The sequence below is a fragment of the Diplotaxodon limnothrissa genome, linkage group LG20 (assembly GCF_057381915.1).
Source record: "Diplotaxodon limnothrissa isolate DT_005_m linkage group LG20, D_limnothrissa_male_GT1.1, whole genome shotgun sequence".
NCBI classification, from domain to species: Eukaryota; Metazoa; Chordata; class Actinopteri; order Cichliformes; family Cichlidae; genus Diplotaxodon; species Diplotaxodon limnothrissa.
In genome coordinates, this window is record NC_140615.1 from 7,396,637 (window position 1) to 7,417,453 (window position 20,817).

A 20,817-nucleotide genomic window follows, 5' to 3' on the forward strand; every position below is an offset into this window, starting at 1 on the left:
GAGACTGTCCAAGCCGGGGCTCGAACCGGCAACCTTCCGATTTCAAGGCGAACTCCCAACTCTTGAGCCACGAGATGAGTAAGATGGGACAGCTCAGGTTGAGCGGTTTGGAGAGAAAGTTCGAGAGGCAAGGTTGAGATGGTTGGGACCATCTTAACTAAAACTAAACTTAAAACTAAATCTGAAAAACAGTTAGTTAACTAAAAAATTGGAAAACAAAAACTAACTAAACTCACATGAAATTACAGAGGAAATCTGCTTAGTTAGTAATTGTTAGTTTAGTTTAAACATTTTTTCTAATGACAACTTGCCTGATGAGGCATTGATGGAGGTGTTTACTGAGACTTTGGATATCTACAAGAAGCTGTCAGCAGTTAATGGACTCTATATTGTTGTTTATTATGAAATATTCTCTATGTGGTTCTTAGTTTGTTTAGTCTTTACTTTTTCATCTTATATTTCCTTATTATTTTGAACCTTTGTTTCTTAGTTGAATTTGCTGTTAGTATGAGAGCTTATTAGTTCCTTTCATCACTTTGTCCCCATTTCAGGTTTATTACCGTCTGTGTTTACAGTCTGTCTACAGAGTCTCCATTTGGGTCATCTCATTCAACAGTTTACGACTATAATCAGTATGAATTGAATGCTCCAATTATGTTTTTAAATAAACCTTTTAAGTGGCAGTGCAGTGCCGTTGTAAAGTAAGAAATGCCACAATTATTTGTGCTGTTTATGCTCTAGGTAGCCCTTAACACACTTTTAATGCAATCAGCCAAAATTATAATATTTCCAAAGCCTTAAATACACCAAAACCTTTCCTATAGCCAAACCATTGTTTTTATTTGTGTTCTGTAAAGTCTCTTTATAGTCACAATGGAGATAATAACACTAGCGCCCAGAGTATAAACACCCCAAAATACAAGTATTTAAAGGAAAATGCAATACATTTGCAAGTAGAGCAAATAATTTGTGAACATTTATTTTCTCTAACCTTCATCTGTTCTGTACTGTGCTCTACTGTATAAACTGTTTCTGTGTGAGTACATTACAGTATCACAGAGACAGCTTTTGCTATGTTTTTTTTTTTAAAAAACCTATAAAACTGTATGTGTTATGAACATTCATAAAGAAACGTTAATCATACAATGTCCTCATTTCTCTGTTAAAGTAAAACACAAAGAGCCAAAAGAACCTGATAGTGTGGTTTATTATAGGAGATGGCATTGCTTTCTATATTGGTAGAAAATTGCAGTGTGACTTGAACATGACATCATGTCATCTGATAATTTAGGCTCATCATCTGCGGCATCTTCGTGCACTCTTTGTTGTGGTGTAATAGATCTCATATTCACAAGCTGTGGAACATGAAGATATTGAGATTGTTACCACAAACTTGTTCTCACCATTATTTTAAGTAGCAGCGCGTGCCACAACACAGCGTGTGCCGATAGGAACCCTATCAGTGTCTTTGCACCTCCCACAAACACAAACAACACCCTTTTGTGGCCCCCCCAAAGCTGAGATCCGCAGACACCTCTGATGGGTGGGAACTGAGCTGATTGCATAATGCGCCTCAACATCTGACCAGTAACTGTTGACACTTACTGACCCTCTGCCTATTTGCTGTTTGGAAGTTCGTCCTCAGTGCAGGTCAACAGGTGAGTTTTCTTCATTATTAACCCTGCTCTGATCAATTATAGTCATTGTTTTTATTTTATTTTTGTTGTAATTGTATATGCTTGATTTAAATATTCTTAACTGAGATAAAAACATCTGGTGTGGATACTCCATCATTAATTAATAAATGAGGATGTATTCATTTTTTGTTGGTTAGCTGCCTTCTTCTTCTTGTTGCTTTGTGCGTCAGTATTTAAATGTATTTAAAGTAATTAACCAAACAATCATAAGGTGAAAAAATAATTTGACCTACTTTTGTGGTTTAAATGGAAGTAGCAGTTAAAGATAACATCAGACTTCAAGAGAAAACCCAGACTTCACAACAACTGCTTCCCACACTATTTCTGCTGACTACAAAAATAATGTGGGAAATCATAGAACCTGTTCCGGTAGCCAACTAAACTACACATACAGGTGCTCACCAGCAAATTACAATATACATCAGTACATTTGTGTGGTAGAGTGTGCTTTAGTGAGTATTTTTCCTGAGTCTGAAAAACTTTTCGGACTCAGGAAATAATGGCCATTAACCAAAAAGAAACGTCTGTTTTATCGGATTATTTGAAAGCTTCCATGGTAATCAGACTCAGCTGATGATGCAAGTAAGTAGCTCTTACGTGCCTGCAGAGTTAAGATAAGCGGCTGCTCCATGCCGCACCCAGGAGGAGGCACCTACTGCTTTCTAAGCTGAGCCATTACCAGTCAAGTTGCCATTACCAGTTAACATCATTTTGCATTTTTGCATTTTTTGCATTTTTGCATGTTAAGCTAAGGCATGAGCTTTAGATCATTTGTGAAGGGAGTTAGGGAATTACCATATAGTGTATTTGACTAAAACAGGCTATTTTTACCTAAAGTAATTAAATAAATAAATCTGGGTTGTATCACAGAGACTCTATGCTATGTAATTTATAATCTTCACCCACGTAAGGCAAAATCTTCTGTCCCATCTTCTGTCTTAACCCAGAGTAAGAACAGCTTCAGTATCATGGCTGCCTTCCTCCATCACTGCCCCTTCCTCAAGTTGGCTCCAAAGCCGGCTTTAAGGAGAACCGGAGCCGCCTTGCTGTCTCTTGCGAATCACTGCCCCCTCATCGCTCGTCAGATCACCGTGAGCGGCCCGGGCTCTCTGGAAGCCAAGCTGAACGTCTCGGCCCCCAAACCCCAGGATCAACAGCTTCCCACAGCTGAACAAAGGAGGCTCTTTGCTCAAACTGCTACTCAGGTGGCTGTGTCCGTATCAAAGGGATGCCCTTTTGTCAGCTCCCAGATTGGAATGGTCCGAGCCAGCCCTGAAGTACAGGAGGATGTTCAAGAAAGTGGTAGGAATTAAGTACCTGCAGCGATGCTGTCATCAGAGTAGCAGAATTTGAGCTTTAATAGAAGAAAATCTGACGAATTACAAAAATAGGGGACAAAATATTTATAAATTTGACACAATCACACTCCTCTCTGACAGGTTTGATGGCTTCTCTGAAAGGTGTAAAGGATTCTGCGTGCCCAACTTCAGCTCAACCCAACAGTGTTACCCACCTCCTCAAAGACAACATGGGTATGTTATACAAATAAAAGGGCTTTACCCCTCCAGGCATTTCATTGTAATATTCTGTGGTAAATATTCAGCAATAAAAAGCTGTCTATTGGATGCTGTAGAGTAACTGAAGCCCAGTCAAAACTATTCTTTCCACAGCTGGCCCCAGCTATGACTATGATCAGTTCTTCATGGAGAAGATTGCTGTGAAAAAGAAGGACCACACATACAGAGTCTTCAAGACAGTGAACAGGAGTGCTGAGGTCTTCCCGTTTGCTGAGGATTACTCCATTTCTGGGCGGGAAGGCTCCCAGGTGTCCGTCTGGTGCAGCAATGACTATCTAGGAATGAGTCGGCACCCACGGGTCTTCAGCGCCATCAGGTAACAGGACCCAGCAAATATCATATTACTTTTCAGCGGCTCAAAATTTTAATCTATGCACTACTTGGTTTTGGACCACATATTTGCAGATACTGTTTGGATTTGAGTAATTAATTATCCTTATGGCGATACAAAGCTGTAGACTGGCTTGGGTAATCTTATGTTTAAATTGCATCATTCTTGCAAGAAGTGAAACCAAATAAACTCAAAGGACTCGAGAATTTGACGGAAAAACATAAGCATACTGGGCACAGTGTAGAAGATATGCGATTCACTTCAGTTTAATGCAGTTTTATTTATCTATTTTAAGGTATGGTTATAGAGAGAAAACCCCAACAATCAGAAGGCTCCCTTTGAGCAAGCATTTGGCAACAGTGGGAAAGAAAAACTCCATTTTAACAGGAAGAAACTGCCAGCAGAATCAGACTCCGAGATTTCCATTTGCAATGACTGGTAAATGGTGAGGGGCAGAAGACCGGCTGTAGAAGAGAGACAGAGATTAATAATAACTAAAGACTGAATGCAAAGTGGTGTGTAAACACACAGAGAGTGTGATCCACCCCGGACTATAAACTTTATCAAAAAGGAACATTTCAACCCTACTCTTAAAAACAGAGAGTGTGTCTGTCTCGCAAGTCGAAACAGGGAGCTGGTTTCATTGTTTTGTATCTGGGCTTGATGTTGTACCTTTTTGTTGTGGATGTCCACAGAGATGCTCTGGACAAGCATGGTGCAGGAGCTGGTGGGACGAGGAACATTTCAGGCACCAGCAACTTCCATGTGTCTCTGGAGAAGGAGCTTGCCGAGCTACACCAGAAAGATGCAGCGTTGGTCTTCTCCTCCTGCTTTGTGGCAAATGACTCCACCCTCTTCACTCTGGCTAAGATGCTGCCAGGTAAATAATTACCTCAACATTAAAATCAATGTTAACTATTTATTAGTTATTTAGCAGTTAGCAGTTGTTTTTTATTTGTTTAATGATCTATTCACTGTTTTGTACAGGGTGCGAGATCTACTCCGATGCTGGGAACCACGCATCCATGATTCAGGGCATCAGGAACAGCGGAGCCAAGCGTTTCATCTTCCGCCACAATGACAGTCGACACCTGGAGGAACTGCTCCAACGCTCAGACCCTACGACACCAAAAATAGTGGCGTTTGAGACTGTGCACTCAATGGACGGTGAGAACCACGAAGTCAAACGTTTGAAAAAGCACTTTTGGAAACAAGACTCTTATTTTTCCATTATCTCTTTCTCTCAAGCTGCTTCAGGGGGTCATCAGCTGGAATTATAATACCTTGAAGGAGTTCCCTTCTAAGCAGATGTTGGATGCACCTCCTTTAAAAAGTTCAACAATTATCACCAGTATAAGTTTAAAATGATATTTGATAAAGAGTATTGTATTGTTCTCAGCTCAGTTTTTTCAGCATATTACACCAGTGACAGCTCCATAAAGCACGAGCTGATCATACTTTTAAAAGCAAAAACTGATATTAATCATGTTTTTTAAATTCTTTTATGTGTTCTTTTATGATTTAAATATTTGTTTCCAAAATCTGTGAGAATAACTCACCACATACTTCTTAATCACACATTTTGGATGCGGTGGTTGACAAATTAAAGGAAAAACACCCATCCTTTGACCCTCTACAGTTGAGGGATCCGGTGTCTCTTTTTCGTAAAGTTGCTGTGAGTGATTAATTAGTCTTTGCTTAAACATTTTTCTCCAAAAGGGAGTGACCTCTTTATCAATGAAAACTCCCCCATCTACAGTGCACTAGTCACTGAATGGTTTTATGACTCTGAAGATTACATACTGGTAAGTCATAAACCATGGCCTTGAGATTCACCAGTTTTCAATCAAATTTAGCATCATTTGGGCTGACATGTTCTCCACCTCCATCATGAAAACACCAGATCAAGGATCAGCTATTGGAAAAGTTGTGCTTTTTCCTTCAGTATGTCACCTGTTTTAGATCTTAAATACTTGCTACTCTTATACCCTGTTGTTCACCTAAACACCGTTCTAATTTTTCAGGTGCCATATGTCCTCTGGAAGAGCTGTGCGATGTAGCCCATCGTTACGGAGCGCTGACATTTGTTGATGAGGTTCATGCCGTGGGCCTGTACGGAGCCCACGGAGCTGGAGTGGGCGAGAGAGACAACATTATGCACAAGATTGACATTGTTTCTGGAACCTTAGGTGAGTTATCCACTTCTCTCACACCAGCAGTTTTGTCCTTTCATCTTGAGCATAAGCTCAGGGGCGATCGTGGCTCAAGAGTTGGGTGTTCGTCTTGTAATCGGGAGGTTGCCGGCTCGAGCCCCAGCTCAGACAGTCTCGGTCGTTGTGTCCTTGGGCAAGACACTTCACCTACTGCCTACTGGTGATGGCCAGAGGGGCTGATGGTGCGATATGGCATCCTCGCCTCTGTCAGTCTGCCCCAGGGCAGCTGTGGCTACAACTGTAGCTTTCATTCACCAGTGTATGAATGTGAGAGTGAATGAATAGTGGTATTGTAAAGTGCTTTGAGGGGTCCCGAAAAGCACTATATAAATGCAATCCATTATTATTATTATTAAGCGGGACAAGGTAAACAGCTTCAAACTCTCACAGGCTCTGCTACTGGCCCAACTCCCATTTACAGCCTCTGCTGCAGTAACTGTCACTGTCGCATTGCCAACAAAGGAGCAATAACTTTTAACAGGCATGATACTGCGCCCCTGTTGGTTCAATAAGGTCAGGAGAGAAGTGAGCTCTCATCACAGGAAGCAGAGGTTTTATCAGCTGAGCGTCAGTTCTACTCCCTCTCTGGCTGTTCTGATAAAACTGTCCACAGGCAGACTGCGTGGTGTCAAACTTGATGCAAGGCTTTTGGTAGAAATCCTTGTGAATTAATCCTGGATTACAACATCAGACTTTTTCAAAGTCTGGTTACAACAGTTCACATGACAGTAAATGAAAAAAATAATGATGAAACTTAACTAAGAAACTGATACAAATTGACTTGGGAGTGTTTTAGCTGGTGTGTTAGAAATATTAAAATTCATTTGATTCAGACTTAATACATTTTGTGTAAATTTTTTATGCATTCTGCTTTTTTCAATGTTTATATATTGATGTCACAATAATCATATTTTTACAATAAAAATGTAAATAACTTAAAAAAAATTTACACCTGTGAAATGTATTAATGTAGAAATAATAAAGTTATACAAAATGGCAATGTAAGAAAAAAAAAAGTATGTCATTTTTATTTACACTTAATAAATGCTCTCCCCACCACTTTACATAGAATCTGTCATTTGTTACTATTTCAGGTAAAGCCTTTGGCTGTGTGGGAGGCTACATCGCCAGCAGCGCTGCCCTGGTGGACACAGTGCGCTCCTACGCAGCCGGCTTCATCTTCACAACGGCCCTTCCCCCGATGGTCCTGGCCGGAGCGCTGGAGTCTGTGCGGGTCTTGAAGAGTGAAGAGGGGCAGGCGCTCCGCAGAGCCCACCAGAGGAATGTCAAACACATGAGGCAGCTGCTCATGGATAAAGGCCTACCGGTGGTCAACTGCCCCAGCCACATCATCCCCATTCGGGTAAAAAGATTTAGCACAGCTAAATGGACACTGGATTACAGCCACCGCTATTTCAGTATCACTTGTTAGTTAAACCTGATTTTCCTTATTATATATATTATAATACTTATTCATTTTATAAACCTAGAAAGTACAACGTAGGTCAGATGAAGTCGGGAGGGTAACACAGACTTAGTTATAGTCTTTAATCGTGATTAAATTGCACAAATAAGTAAACAATTAAGTAAACTGAGTCTTAAAATTGTATAATAGGCTTGAACAACTGCATACCAGTTTATTTAATTAGTTTAGAATTTTTTATTATTTTTAACAGATTGAAATTTTGAGTAGAACTAACCAATTAAGCAGCCCATAATTATTCCAGAGATCTAATCTAGACTCTACAGGCTGAGTAAAACGATTCATCCATGTATGCACTACCTAACTGTGCAGAATAAAAGTTTCTCCTAAATGACACGTGCCATCTTTTATGATTTATTTTCCAGGTGGGCAACGCTGAGCTGAACACCAAGGTGTGTGACATCCTTCTGGAGAGGCACAACATCTACGTACAGGCCATCAACTACCCCACAGTGCCTCGTGGTGAGGAGCTGCTGAGACTGGCTCCATCTCCTCATCACAACCCCAAAATGATGGAGTACTTTGTGGGTGAGTGTGAGGCCACTTGCTGTAATTAGGTCAGAGGTGTTCTGCTAAATATCTGGCAAAATATGGGGATAATGGTCAGTGCAAATGTTTTCCCACAAGACATTGTGGCTCTCTTGACATTGACCTGCTCCCCTAAATGACCGTGCTCTATGGGGAGCTTAAAAAATGGCACGTGCTAGAATAATCAGACCAGAACTTTTAAACATTTTAAAAGAAAATAAATATCAACATTTAACTGTTTATTCTTACAAACACTTTTATCATTCACAGGGAAACTGGTGGATGTTTGGCAGGAAGCAGGTCTTCTGCTCAATGGCCCGGCGACCGCTTCCTGCACCTTCTGTGACCGCCCACTGCACTTTGACCTCATGAGTGAGTGGGAGAAGTCCTACTTTGGCAATATGGAACCACAATACATTACTGTGTATGCATAATACCACAGTGAATGTTTCATCTCAGCTACATGAGCAGTATATGCATAAATCTAATGCTATATACATCATACAATGCAAAAAGTCGTAGTAGAGGCACAGTGAAAACTACTTGTGTTTTGACATTATGTTTAATTATTCTCCAATGGCAGCAGTGTGAACTAAATTTCAGTATTTATAATCACATGTACTTCTGAGTGCTAAATTGTGTTTGCCACCATGGATATGATTAAAGATTTGTCTTCATTTGAAAAGCATAAAACCTGCACACTTGGCACTTTCTTATATCACTTATCTAGGTGTGACAGCATTGAACGCTGAATGATTTTGCTTATACATTATGATAGCATAGTTATTGTTTTTTGTGATTATCATATTAATTACATTGCTAATGTTTTATGTCATAAGTGTTTGTGGTGTTAAATATTAATTCACTTACTCCTCTTATAATAAATATTTTTGCTTTGATGTAATCGTAAAGACACTGATGTTAATCCTGTAAGTTTAAACTGAACTTTGAGGGAATAATATGAACAGTAGCAATGGGTGCTCTGGAAGCACCAAACATCCCATGAAATTTAGGAAGCTGAGCATAACAAAATGATTGGGATTAGGTTTTTCTTTTCTTTGTTTCTAATTTTGAGGTAGGACATTGACCTGATTGGAGCTTTTGCGGCTCCACTGGAGATTCTGTGTCCAGTTCACAGTCAACACTAGTTCACGTTGCAAGGATTGGCCACTTCTCGTTTGACTTTTGCCCTCAGTCTGCGGAGCTCTGTGTTCTCACTGTCCAAAAGGAGGCCACATTCAATCAAGGTCCAAGCCTTACTGAGATGTTGCTCCCCATAATGCTGCAGCGCCCCCCGCAGGAAGCACTCAGCCAGAGGCAGTTTTCCTAGCCCAGCCTCCACACACTTGATGGCCTGTTCTCTGTTGAGCTCCAGGGCCCGGATGAAGTCCTCCAGAGCTGGCCCTTCTTTGGAGCAGAGCACCAGGCTGCGACCTCGCAAGCACAAATCCTCCACCCGGACTTGAGGGTGGTCTGAACAGCTGTAGTCAGGTCCATCGTGTTTCTGTATAACTCTGTCCAGATCAGATATAGCCCGCTCATGTAAGCCCAGCTGTGCCAGGCACACAGCCCGCTGGTGAAGATACTCCATTCTCTGACTGCCCCCTGATTGTACTGCCACAGTCAGGAGGGTGAGCGCCTGCTTCCACTGACCACATGATGACACACTGTTGGCCTCCTGAGCTGCTTCCTGTCCCAGTGTACATGTAGTTTAGAGTAGATATGTATCAGATTCACATTATTGACTTTGCCATCTAATTTAGGCATCTAAGATAGTCATTGTGAGATGGTGGACCCGCCACATGTTTGTACTGTATTTTACCATAAATGAAAATACATACATAGAATATATACATACAACTATAACACCCATTGGTTCAATAGAGAGAAATGACATGGGGTTTTTGTAATATCATGGAAATATCCTGACATAAACATTTTTTTTTTTTTGATGAAAAATAACGCTGACAAAGCCAGAACAAACAACTTTGGCAGATCTGCTCATCTGGTACTAAATCTGGGTTTCCTGTACACTTACCTGTGCCATGCATTTCCGCTGATTAAATGGGATGAGAGCCAGCAAGAAGTCAAAATAGGATGAATCCTTCTCAGCCAGTTTGCTGAGCCTGCGAGCTGCGCTGCAGTACTTCTTCTGCCAGGCATCCACCACACCCACCCGAGCCTGGGCCACTGCATCTCTTGGCTCCTGGCCAAATATCTGGCACAGATGCACGCCTGCTGATTTGACCTCACCTGGAGCAGGTGGACCATAACAGAAGTATGGATTACTGAGAACAGGGGATGACAGGTGCAATAGTGCTTTTTGTCAAATTGGAAACGTCACACAGCCTAAGCCATAAGCTGCTAGGCAGATGATTTCCAATCCTAGCAAGGATCCGGCTCAGAAAATTTCCCCCACAATCTCACCTTTTGCCAAAAGGATGTCCACATAGAGCAGATGCCATCTGGGGTTTCTACAGTCAGCCCTCATCAAAGCTCCACCAATTATGAAAGCCTCTCTAAGCTGCTCTTCATGGCAGGGAACACCATGAGTGGCCACAATATCTGACAGATTGGTACGACAGAACTGATGCAGCCAATCACAGACCAGCTTCTGTGCCCTGTCCTTGAGTGAAAGAATGTCTTTGGTCACTATGTCAGCATTTATCTGAAGTGCTGCCAGGATATCATGAGTACATTCCTAGAGGGAGAACAGAGTTCAAATGTTATACTTTATTTCAACATGCAGTCCAACATGCATATCATACTTTTCATAATTTTTCTAGACCATGTTAATAAGTGTTAGCATAAGACTGGTATATTTATAAAGATCACAATTCTGTGGCACCCCTTTTTCAAACAGATTTCCCCAGAAAGCCACAAGGTGTCGCTTTATGTTTAGGGGAAAACTCAAATTAGGTTAAAGGCTCAATGATACGAAGAGAGAAAGTAGCCTTGGAAACCTTGGCATTAATTTTTATTCTTAATTCAACATTAGGGTCCCTGTGGGGCATTTCACCGAAAGTGATTTTATTATTACAATATTATAAAACTGAAGCAATTTCTCTAAACACAGACTGATAAATTAACACTTTAATATCAAGGAGGCAAGGTGTAAGAGTAATATGATATACGCTCTCCAGGCTACACCAAAAGGGCTTTAAACTAGCTACCACTGTTACATTTAGTCAGGTCCTGGGTTCATTTTCTGCAATTACTGAAAATAAATACTGAAAATGTCTTTTAAGAGACATTTCTCAGGTCCACCAGAAGAAAAAAAACATATGTGGTGAGGCTTTATCCCATTATATAATTGTACAGGGAGTGCAGAATTATTACGCAAATGAGTATTTTGTCCACATCATCCTCTTCATGCATGTTGTCTTACTCCAAGCTGTATAGGCTCGAAAGCCTACTACCAATTAAGCATATTAGGTGATGTGCATCTCTGTAATGAGAAGGGGTGTGGTCTAATGACATCAACACCCTATATCAGGTGTGCATAATTATTAGGCAACGTCCTTTCCTTTGGCAAAATGGGTCAAAAGAAGGACTTGACAGGCTCAGAAAAGTCAAAAATACTGAGATATCTTGCAGAGGGATGCAGCAGTCTCAAAATTGCAAAGCTTCTGAAGCGTGATCATCGAAATGTCTGTGAAGGTTCTCAGTCATCCAGGTCATCGTAGTCAAAGGAGCTTGCAAAGAAAAGCGTCTGGACTTCATCATCGAACATTCAAGCGTTTCATTCAAAATAGTCAACAGGGTCGCAAGAAGCGTGTGGAAAAACCAAGGCGCAAAATAACTGCCCATGAACTGAGAAAAGTCAAGCGTGCAGCTGCCAAGATGCCACTTGCCACCAGTTTGGCCATATTTCAGAGCTGCAACATCACTGGAGTGCCCAAAAGCACAAGGTGTGCAATACTCAGAGACATGGCCAAGGTAAGAAAGGCTGAAAGACGACCACCACTGAACAAGACACACAAGCTGAAACGTCAAGACTGGGCCAAGAAATATCTCAAGACTGGTTTTTCTAAGGTTTTATGGACTGATGAAATGAGAGTGAGTCTTGATGGGCCAGATGGATGGGCCCGTGGCTGGATTGGTAAAGGGCAGAGAGCTCCAGTCCAACTCAGATGCCAGCAAGGTGGAGGTGGAGTACTGGTTTGGGCTGGTATCATCAAAGATGAGCTTGTGGGGCCCTTTCGGGTTGAGGATGGAGTCAAGCTCAACTCCCAGTCCTACTGCCAGTTTCTGGAAGACACCTTCTTCAAGCAGTGGTACAGGAAGAAGTCTGCATCCTTCAAGAAAAACATGATTTTCATGCAGGACAATGCTCCATCACACGCGTCCAAGTACTCCACAGCGTGGCTGGCAAGAAAGGGTATAAAAGAAGAAAAACTAATGACATGGCCACCTTGTTCACCTGATCTGAACCCCATTGAGAACCTGTGGTCCATCATCAAATGTGAGATTTACAAGGAGGGAAAACAGTACACCTCTCTGAACAGTGTCTGGGAGGCTGTGGTTGCTGCTGCACGCAATGTTGATGGTGAACAGATCAAAACACTGACAGAATCCATGGATGGCAGGCTTTTGAGTGTCCTTGCAAAGAAAGGTGGCTATATTGGTCGCTGATTTGTTTTTGTTTTGTTTTTGAATGTCAGAAATGTATATTTGTGAATGTGGAGATGTTATATTGGTGTCACTGGTAAAAATAAATAATTGAAATGGGTATATATTTGTTTTTTGTTAAGTTGCCTAATAATTATGCACAGTAATAGTCACCTGCACACACAGATATCCCCCTAAAATAGCTAAAACTAAAAACAAACTAAAAACTACTTCCAAAAACATTCAGCTTTGATATTAATGAGTTTTTTGGGTTCATTGAGAACATGGTTGTTGTTCAATAATAAAATTATTCCTCAAAAATACAACTTGCCTAATAATTCTGCACTCCCTGTATGTTTTAAAGCTATGATTGTTGCTTAAATTATTCGAATGCTTAAATTCCTGTTATCAGGAAAGCCCAGAGGAGAACATTTTATTTAATAATTGTACAATAATTTAGTTTGACTTAATAGTAAGGAATCTCAGGTTGTTTTACGCTACAGCTGTTTCACAAGCAACATATCACTCAAGCACTTAGCTGTAACCACCTGAACAAAAAGGGCAATAGTATCGAGTTTCAATGATAGATAAGACTAGAGGAAAAAAAAAACCTTTTGTTGATTCAGCATGAGATATGTGAAACCTCTTCCACAGAGGGCATGCACGTGTTTCGGATGCTCCTTCAGAATGGCACTGAAGTCAAATATGGCTGTTTTTCGCTGACCCAGCAAAGCGTAGCACCTCGCTCTTTCTAGTAGTGATTCAGCTGCCTCGCCACCTGAGAAAAACAATGAATTGACTGTTTTTATATGTATGTGTAATCTCATTTTAGTGTCAGTTTCAATATTTGTGTAAAATAAATCATAGATTCAAATACACACAGTAGAAGTTGGTTTCAGGTCTTATGTTTAACCACAAAAGATGTGTGGTTAAATAATGCATGGCTAATCTACCTACGGATGAGGACATAATGCTCAGTTCATTCATTTCTCCCAATGATATTTAAAATTTCAGTTAAAATTATTTCTATTTGGACACAATAACAGAATTATTTCAGAAAGAAACAAGAATTACCACAGTCAATATAATTAACCCCCTTAAAAACTCAAAGCCCAAACCACTGATGTGATATAATGTAGTTTAACATTGTAATGCTCAAGGCTTGTAAAAATGGCAAACAGTATAAAAACTTCAGCAAGGCTTTGAGCTGTCACTTGAAAAACCATCATGCCAAAAACACAAAAATCAGTTTAGCTTGAGAAAAAAAAATCTTGATGTGCATAAAGCAGGAGATGGAGTGGACTGGAGTGATAAGCATCATTAAGAAATTCTAAGAGAGCCACACAATACAGAACAAGCCTGGTAGAGGTAGGAAGCAAACGATTTCAATGACTCTGGAAAAAAAAACTACTGAGAGAGATATGTAAAGACACTTGTGAATGACTTAGCCAAGTTGGGAAATGTAGTCTCAAAAAAGACAGTCACTGCAGCCCTGCACAGGAATAGACTGCAAGAAAAAAACTCCACCACTGCACAAGAGACACTTTCAAATAAGACTGTAATATACTAAAGACACCCTGCAGAAAGAATATGCTGCCTGTAAACTAGAGCTCTTTGGCCAAAGAGACGCTGCTGTATAACCCAACGAACACTGTACCCAGAGAAAAACACAGCGGTGGGAGTAATATGCTGTGGGGATGCTTCAGTGCGGCTTGAAATAGGAATCTCGTCACAGTGGAAGGAATCACAAACTAAGATGGATTTGTGAAGATTTTAAAAGAACACCTCAACCAATCAGCAGCAAAACTGGGTCTGGGTCATCACTTTGTCTGACATGATAACGACCCAAAATATATGGGACTCCAGGTGAAGAACTAATTCCAGGAGACCAAAGTGAATGTTATTGACTGGCTTGTAAAAAGCCCTGATTTCAGACTTGTTGAAAACTATAATAAACGACTACACACTACACAAAAATGATGCCCAACTAACTGTTAGCATCATGGAGGCTAATAATTTGACTCTGGCAGTTATTGTGAATAATTTCGTTTCTATGTCCAAAGTAAAAGACATCGCAAAAGTTCATCGTAATTTTTTTTTCTCCCATGTCCCTTGCGGGGCTCCGTAAAAATCAACTAATCATCCAAAATAAAAATAGGATGTTTGGAAAAGCTGTGTCAAAAAGTTGTCTCTCTGTTTACCGGCATCTGGAAATACTTTTTAAAAAATGAAATTTTCATTGTGGGCGTAATTATTCTATCATCATCTGTAATTTGTGTTATGTTCTGCAAGACATTTTAAAGTGAAATCTAAAAAAAAGCTTGGGTTTTGTGCTGAATTCCACAAATCATTACTCCAGTCTGCATGCAACAACCAACAATGTTAATACTATCAATAGTTAGCAACAGATCAGTACCAAATATCAACAACTCATCAAACAGATTCTATTCACCAGAGGCCATAATTGCAATGGAGAGATATGCCACAGCCTCTCTGACAGCACATTCCTCGCTTGCTCGGTCCAAAATGCGTTTTGCAGCTGAGTGGGAGTGTCCCTGCAGCAGTGCTCTGTCTTTCTGTTGTGCCACTGCCAACAGGGGGCGCAAGCAGCTGGTATCACCACACAAGATGAGCTTTTTCAGCAGCTACAGGAAAAAATTGACAGACATGAAGAGTAAATCAGGACTATTCGGTGGTTAAAATCATTGTTAACATTTTTTTTAAACTCAAAGCTACACTTTTCAAAACAAAACTGTAGCTACCGCACACTGAAATCAGACATTTGGATGCTTATCAGGTAATTTTAGAAGTGAATTGATCGCTGAAGATTTTTTCACATTTGAGCCCTCATAGCTCCTTATATCATGAATGTAATTACTTTGAAGGTGCATCCAGAAATTATTCAAAGGAAACTAGTTAAATAAACAAAGGTGTTTCCCCAAAACTACTAATAATGAACTACACTCTGCTTTCACTCAGCTTCCTGCTTTATTTATATATGTTTTACAAAATAAGCAAGTGTGAAATTAGGTTTCCTAAACAGGAAACAAAAAATCCTGAATCCATTTAAACATGAAAAATTGGTACCTCAAACTTATATACCTGATTGGTGTCATAAAGAAAGCCTCTGTGCAGCTGCAGCAAAGCAAGGCGAGCCAAGATAGGTGCCCGAGGATTGGTGGGCCCGATGGACAGCAGCAATCGGTAAGCCTCCTCCACCCGACCAAGCTGGTACAAGGCATCTGCTGCCAAGATCTGAGGCCCATCGGCACTGGGCTGGAGCTCCATCAGCAACAGAGCAAGGGAATGGACACCAGCAGGAGTCCTAACGTACAAAGCAGAAAAAAAACACAACGGGACAACAATCACACTGAGAAAACACACAACAAAGACCATACCATGCAATAAAGTAGACTTTTCCTGCTGTGACATGCCAAAATATTTTCTCTGAGAAAGCATTGCTCAGTAAACCATATCTAAAACAAACATACCTTGATCTGTGGTTGTCCCTCTTTGATAGGGTCTGCATATGTTCCTCCTTTTGGTGCTGTTGGGAGTCTTCACCAGAACTGGACTTGGGTTTGTGATCTCTAGACCCTTCAAGCATGAATCGTCCCTGCTCCAGCAGAACAGTAAACAGCAGCCCACGGTAGTTCCAGGGTACCAAGCAGCGCACAGCAAATGCTGTTTCGTGAGCATGCAGCCTGCTGGCTGTCACATAGTCTAAAGCAGTCAGGTAGTTTAAGCCACCCATCATTCGCAGGAGGCCCCTGCCACAAAGTGCTCGCACACAGCTGGATGGGTGGGGGGCATTGTGTTCAATCACAGCCTGAAAGTCTTCTAATGCACCCTTCTGGTCATCAGAGAGCAATCGTGCATATCCGCGAAGGACGTGGACCGTGCTTTGATAGCTCTGCTGACCTTGTGCGGCAGCTAGCTGGCTGCAGATAGAGAGGGCCTCTTTGTGCTCTCCTCTGAGGAGAAGACAATCAGCCAGTCGGACCCGCAACTCTCTGTCTCCCCCACCAGGTTCTAAATGGCACAGGGTCCGTAACTGAGTGATAACAGGGTCCAGAAGTTCAACTCCTTCAGTAGATCGCAGATCTGCCCGGACAAGGACCTGATCTCTGTAATCAGACAGGCCTCTCTCCGCCTGCTGACGGAGATGGTTGCAAGCTGCCACCCCAGTTCCCTGATCTTTGAACAGCTTTTGGAAGTAAATTCGGGCAGTGGCTGGGTGAGTCTCAAATGCTTTCCCCAAATCTGAGCACTCCTCTGCAATCTTTCCACCTGCTGAAAAGCAAGCAGCTGCTCGGCTTGTCAAGAGTCTGGCTGTCCTCTCAGGAGTTTCTTGGAGCAATTTTTCTATAGTACTCTCTGGTATTTTCTGGCCATGAGCATACTGCAAGAGGGAAGAGTATGCCTCTGCACTGTCCATAAACCTGCCCATCAAAAACAAATATGCTGCATTGAGTTCCTGTACTTCTTTGTTACTAGGTGAAATAGACAGCAAAAACTCAATAACAGTAGCAGAAGTTTCTTCTTCAAGCTTGTCATTGTCCTTTGTTCCCACTCTCCACTTGCTGTCAACTACCAGAGTGGGATGTATGAGCATGATTTGTTCTGCAAAGGCCTTCACTATTTTGGGTAAGTATCCCGCTTGTCTGCTCTTCACCAGTGTGACAGTTTCAGACTTGCTATTCCGGTAAGCTTTGAGGTAAATCTTTAGTCCCTTTAACCTGTGAGATTCTGATAACAAGCAGGCGAGGGCTCGAGTTATCTCTAACAAAACATGAGTTGAACCCTCTGGAGGAAGGTTCCGCTTCCCTTCAAGCATAGCAGTGCAACGAGCAAGAATCTCCTCACAGGCATGCGTGTCACTCTGAAGAAGAGACTCCATTTTGTAAATGGTGGCTAACAGATTGTTGGGACTGAGTGTGGAGAGGAAAACAGCAGCAAGACCTTTATTAAGACCCTCTGCAGGCTGATTCTTCACATGACTGTCAAGCCAGCCCTCTAGAGTAGCGATCACCAAATCCAGACCGGACTTATCCAGTTTTCTCATGTGGGACACCGCAGAGGTGGCGTGAGTCCTGAAGGCAGACATGTACAAGGAGGTGGCTCTCTCCAGCTCACCGCTCCGAAGGAACTTGTCTCCTTCCTTACATATCTCTGAAATATTGACTCCAGGTCGAACCAAAGCAGTCATGATTGCTCAAATGGCGGGATTGTTCATGGCTGTTGAAAGCAATTACAACATTGTAGTCTAATGGTTAACGGAGGAAATGAGGATAAAATATATCTGTCACATGTTGAAATGTAAAAAAAGAAAAAGAAGAAGAAGTAATAAAAACAAGCATAAACAAGCACCTTTACTCTTCAACATAGAGTTCATAATTCCATCAATTTCGACAAGATCCCCAACACCATTATTTGAAATACAGCACCAAACCACGACAGAGCCTCCATCATGCTTTACAGAATGCTGTAGAGACTCATTGTTGTACTCTCTAGACCTCTTCTGCACATACTGACAAAGATTTGAACCAAAAGATTTGAAATTTGGATTGATCTTCTGATCTTCAGTCCAGTTCTTGTGTAATTTGCAATATCTCAGCCTTTTCTCCTAGTTTCCCTCGACAGCCTCCCATACACAAAAGCCATTTCTGATCAAGCTTTGATGAATAATATCATATGAACTGAAAAGCCAGATCCATCTCTCAGTTCCTGTGACAAATCTATGGTGGATTCCCCCCCTGCCCCCCCTGTTTCTTAATTCTTATCTTCTTTCTTAAGATACTGTTCATCTCCTGTAATTCTTTTTAGACCTGCCACTTCTTCTTTTCTCCTACTACTAGTGCGGACTCCTGAGTTTTTTATTCAGGATATTTCACATAAGTACAGATTATTCAGGATTTTAGGTAAGATATTGTTATACTGAGTTATACTGATTACTCAGTATGGAACATTTATCAACTAATAGATCTTTGAGAATCACAATTGTTGGTGCAAAAATACAATTGTTTTATTTTTGGTATTTTTAAAAATATATTTAACTAAAGAAAAACACATTATGTTTTATGACAGGCTGCTAGTAAAAAAAAAAGATAAAATTGCTAATTTTTCTGTTATGTGTAGACACAACACTAGTTCAACTCTTGGGTTAGAAGACTTTTTATGCTTTTTATTGCATTGTTAAGTTGTTCAAAATAACCGAAAAAAAAAATTTATTTATCTGAAAATTATCAGGTACAAAAACTGGAGTGAAAAGGTGTGAAAAAGTAGCCAACATCCAAAAAGAAAAAAACTTTGAAAGACCTTCAGAAAGCCTGGAGAACTATTCCTCAGTAACACTGTAAAAATGAAAAATGAAAAAAAAAGTCTTGTATGAAGGTAAGTATGTTGCTTAAATTTGTTACTTGGATGCCAAATTTAAAGACATAAGGAATGGCTTGAAACTTTTGCACAGTGTTTTCTATTATTTATAACTATGTATTTGTATTGTTCTGACTTGATATTAGTTTGGTGAAATTTTACGCACACACAAAATAAGATTACCATTGACAAAAGAAGAAAGACTTTATCTACTGCAAAGGGAACTGGTAAAATAAAATCGACTTGACTGGATTTGTACCAGTGGCTTTTATTGAGCCATTGTTAACCTACCTGTTACTGCGGCTTTTTTGACAACAACAGTATACTGAATCCCTCAAGACTTAAAAATGTCTTTAAAATTCTATTTCACGGGTAGCGTCAACTTATTGTCTTGAATTAGACGTCCCGACAAAAGAAAACTGTCCTCCATGTTTGTAATTCAATAGCTATCCAGGTCAACGCTCACAAAACAGAAGCTGCAGCGGAATTTTTTCAAGTGTGTAACAGGTGGCACTGAGACAGCATAATATATATTTATATAATAATAATAAGAAACCACACATACACAAACCACAAAAACCTTTTTGTCTCGACAAACTCCTCCAGGCTGTGTCGCGTCTCTTCTCAGGACGGGACGGTTTACGTCGCCAGCTGTTGTTTTTGAGAATCCGGGTCCGGTTGCCAATAGAAACCATTAACCCTCGTGCTTACTTGAAAACCACAGAAAACGTAGGAAGCCTGCAGCTTCCTTATTGGCGACACTGCGTAAAATTGTTGATAAAAATCTCCTGCTCCTTCACGCTAACTCGGCGTTAGCGCTTAAAGATATGCTGCTGGGAGCACGAAAAACGGTGCGAAAGGGGGGAAATATGTCATTTGGAAATACCTCCAAAGAGCCGTTCATTTTCCTACAGACATTTTAAGAGATTAAAAAAAAATGCTAAATCCGTCTTTAGTTAGCCTCTAAACTGTGCTGTAGCTGGTGCTCCCGGTGGTTAACTGTCTTTATTCGGTTCATTTATAGCACACGAAATGATTAAAAGAAAAGAAGAAATGACAAATCGAAAAGGTGTAGGTTGAAGCTACAGCGTATATAACACCTACCCATGATATAAAAGAAAAAGATCAAGACATAAGGAAAATTAAATTAACTTCATCTTTAACCTCTTATTAAAAAAAAAAAATTAAAGCCACCCCATGCCAAAAAGTGATTTTCTGTGTTTATATTGATAAATATAAACTGATAAAAAGGCAGTAGTCAAGAGGATTTACAAAGCCTTTATATATACATAAACTAAAGAAATGACCTGTTTTGCAAAGATCTTTATGACTGCTTTATTGTGCCTACTCTGTGTTCAACATTATCATCTGTCCAAACTTTTTTTTGGACACTTAAAATATCTGCTGTGTTCAACTTCTTGCGGTTTCTACTGCCCACTTGGCCAAGTGTGATGTGAAAATCACATTTCTACCTTCAATAAATCTTTTCACCTGGTTAAATAAGTACAAAACCTTTACCTTGTAAAAGAAGTGTTTCTTACTCTGCATAGCTTGTTATATGACGTGATATCATTTGTGAGATATAGGTGACAGTAAAGGCCAACAAGTCATTTAGAGCAGTTTCAGTTCTGGTAATCTTTCATTTATTTATTTATTGAGAAATACTGGAAATCCCTTTTTTGGCAGGTGACACTGGTGTGGTTAAAAACATGGCAAACACATGGTGATGTGCAGCCTGACAGCATATCTACATGACAGCAGAAGAATAATGCTATAAATTTTGAAGCTGCATGTAAACACATAAAGTGAATGTGGTCCTGTAAGGGATCTGTTATTTTTCCATCCAGTAACTATGAACAATATAAGGCAGCTGTTCTTTGTGCTTTTAGCCCAAATTTGCAATTCATGGGTGTAATCCAACTCAAGAATAAAAGCTCTTCAAGTACTGTGCTCCTATTTTCTTTGTAGGTGGGGTGTGTGTGCGCTTACAAATGCACACCAG

At 40.5% G+C, this 20,817-nt stretch overlaps 2 protein-coding genes across 2 annotated transcripts; one reads left to right on the forward strand and one right to left on the reverse strand.

The window, feature by feature from the left end:
* The first annotated feature begins 1,545 nt into the window (after positions 1 to 1,545).
* Positions 1,546 to 8,521, forward strand: LOC146610439 (5-aminolevulinate synthase, erythroid-specific, mitochondrial-like). The gene is made up of 10 exons (XM_085344011.1): positions 1,546 to 1,658; positions 2,645 to 2,999; positions 3,137 to 3,229; positions 3,368 to 3,590; positions 4,301 to 4,485; positions 4,593 to 4,772; positions 5,630 to 5,794; positions 6,913 to 7,181; positions 7,667 to 7,829; positions 8,100 to 8,521. Exons 2-10 carry the CDS (start codon positions 2,666 to 2,668, stop codon positions 8,261 to 8,263), a joined length of 1,776 nt encoding a protein of 591 aa, XP_085200137.1. The 5' UTR covers positions 1,546 to 1,658; positions 2,645 to 2,665; the 3' UTR covers positions 8,264 to 8,521.
* Positions 8,522 to 8,973: 452 nt separating this feature from the next.
* Positions 8,974 to 17,649, reverse strand: ttc34 (tetratricopeptide repeat domain 34). Its single transcript, XM_085344778.1, has 7 exons — positions 15,932 to 17,649; positions 15,543 to 15,765; positions 14,893 to 15,085; positions 13,052 to 13,218; positions 10,257 to 10,530; positions 9,868 to 10,082; positions 8,974 to 9,519 (listed from the first exon to the last, which is right to left on the reverse strand). Exons 1-7 carry the CDS (start codon positions 17,647 to 17,649, stop codon positions 8,974 to 8,976), a joined length of 3,336 nt encoding a protein of 1,111 aa, XP_085200904.1.
* Between the last annotated feature and the right edge of the window lie 3,168 nt (positions 17,650 to 20,817).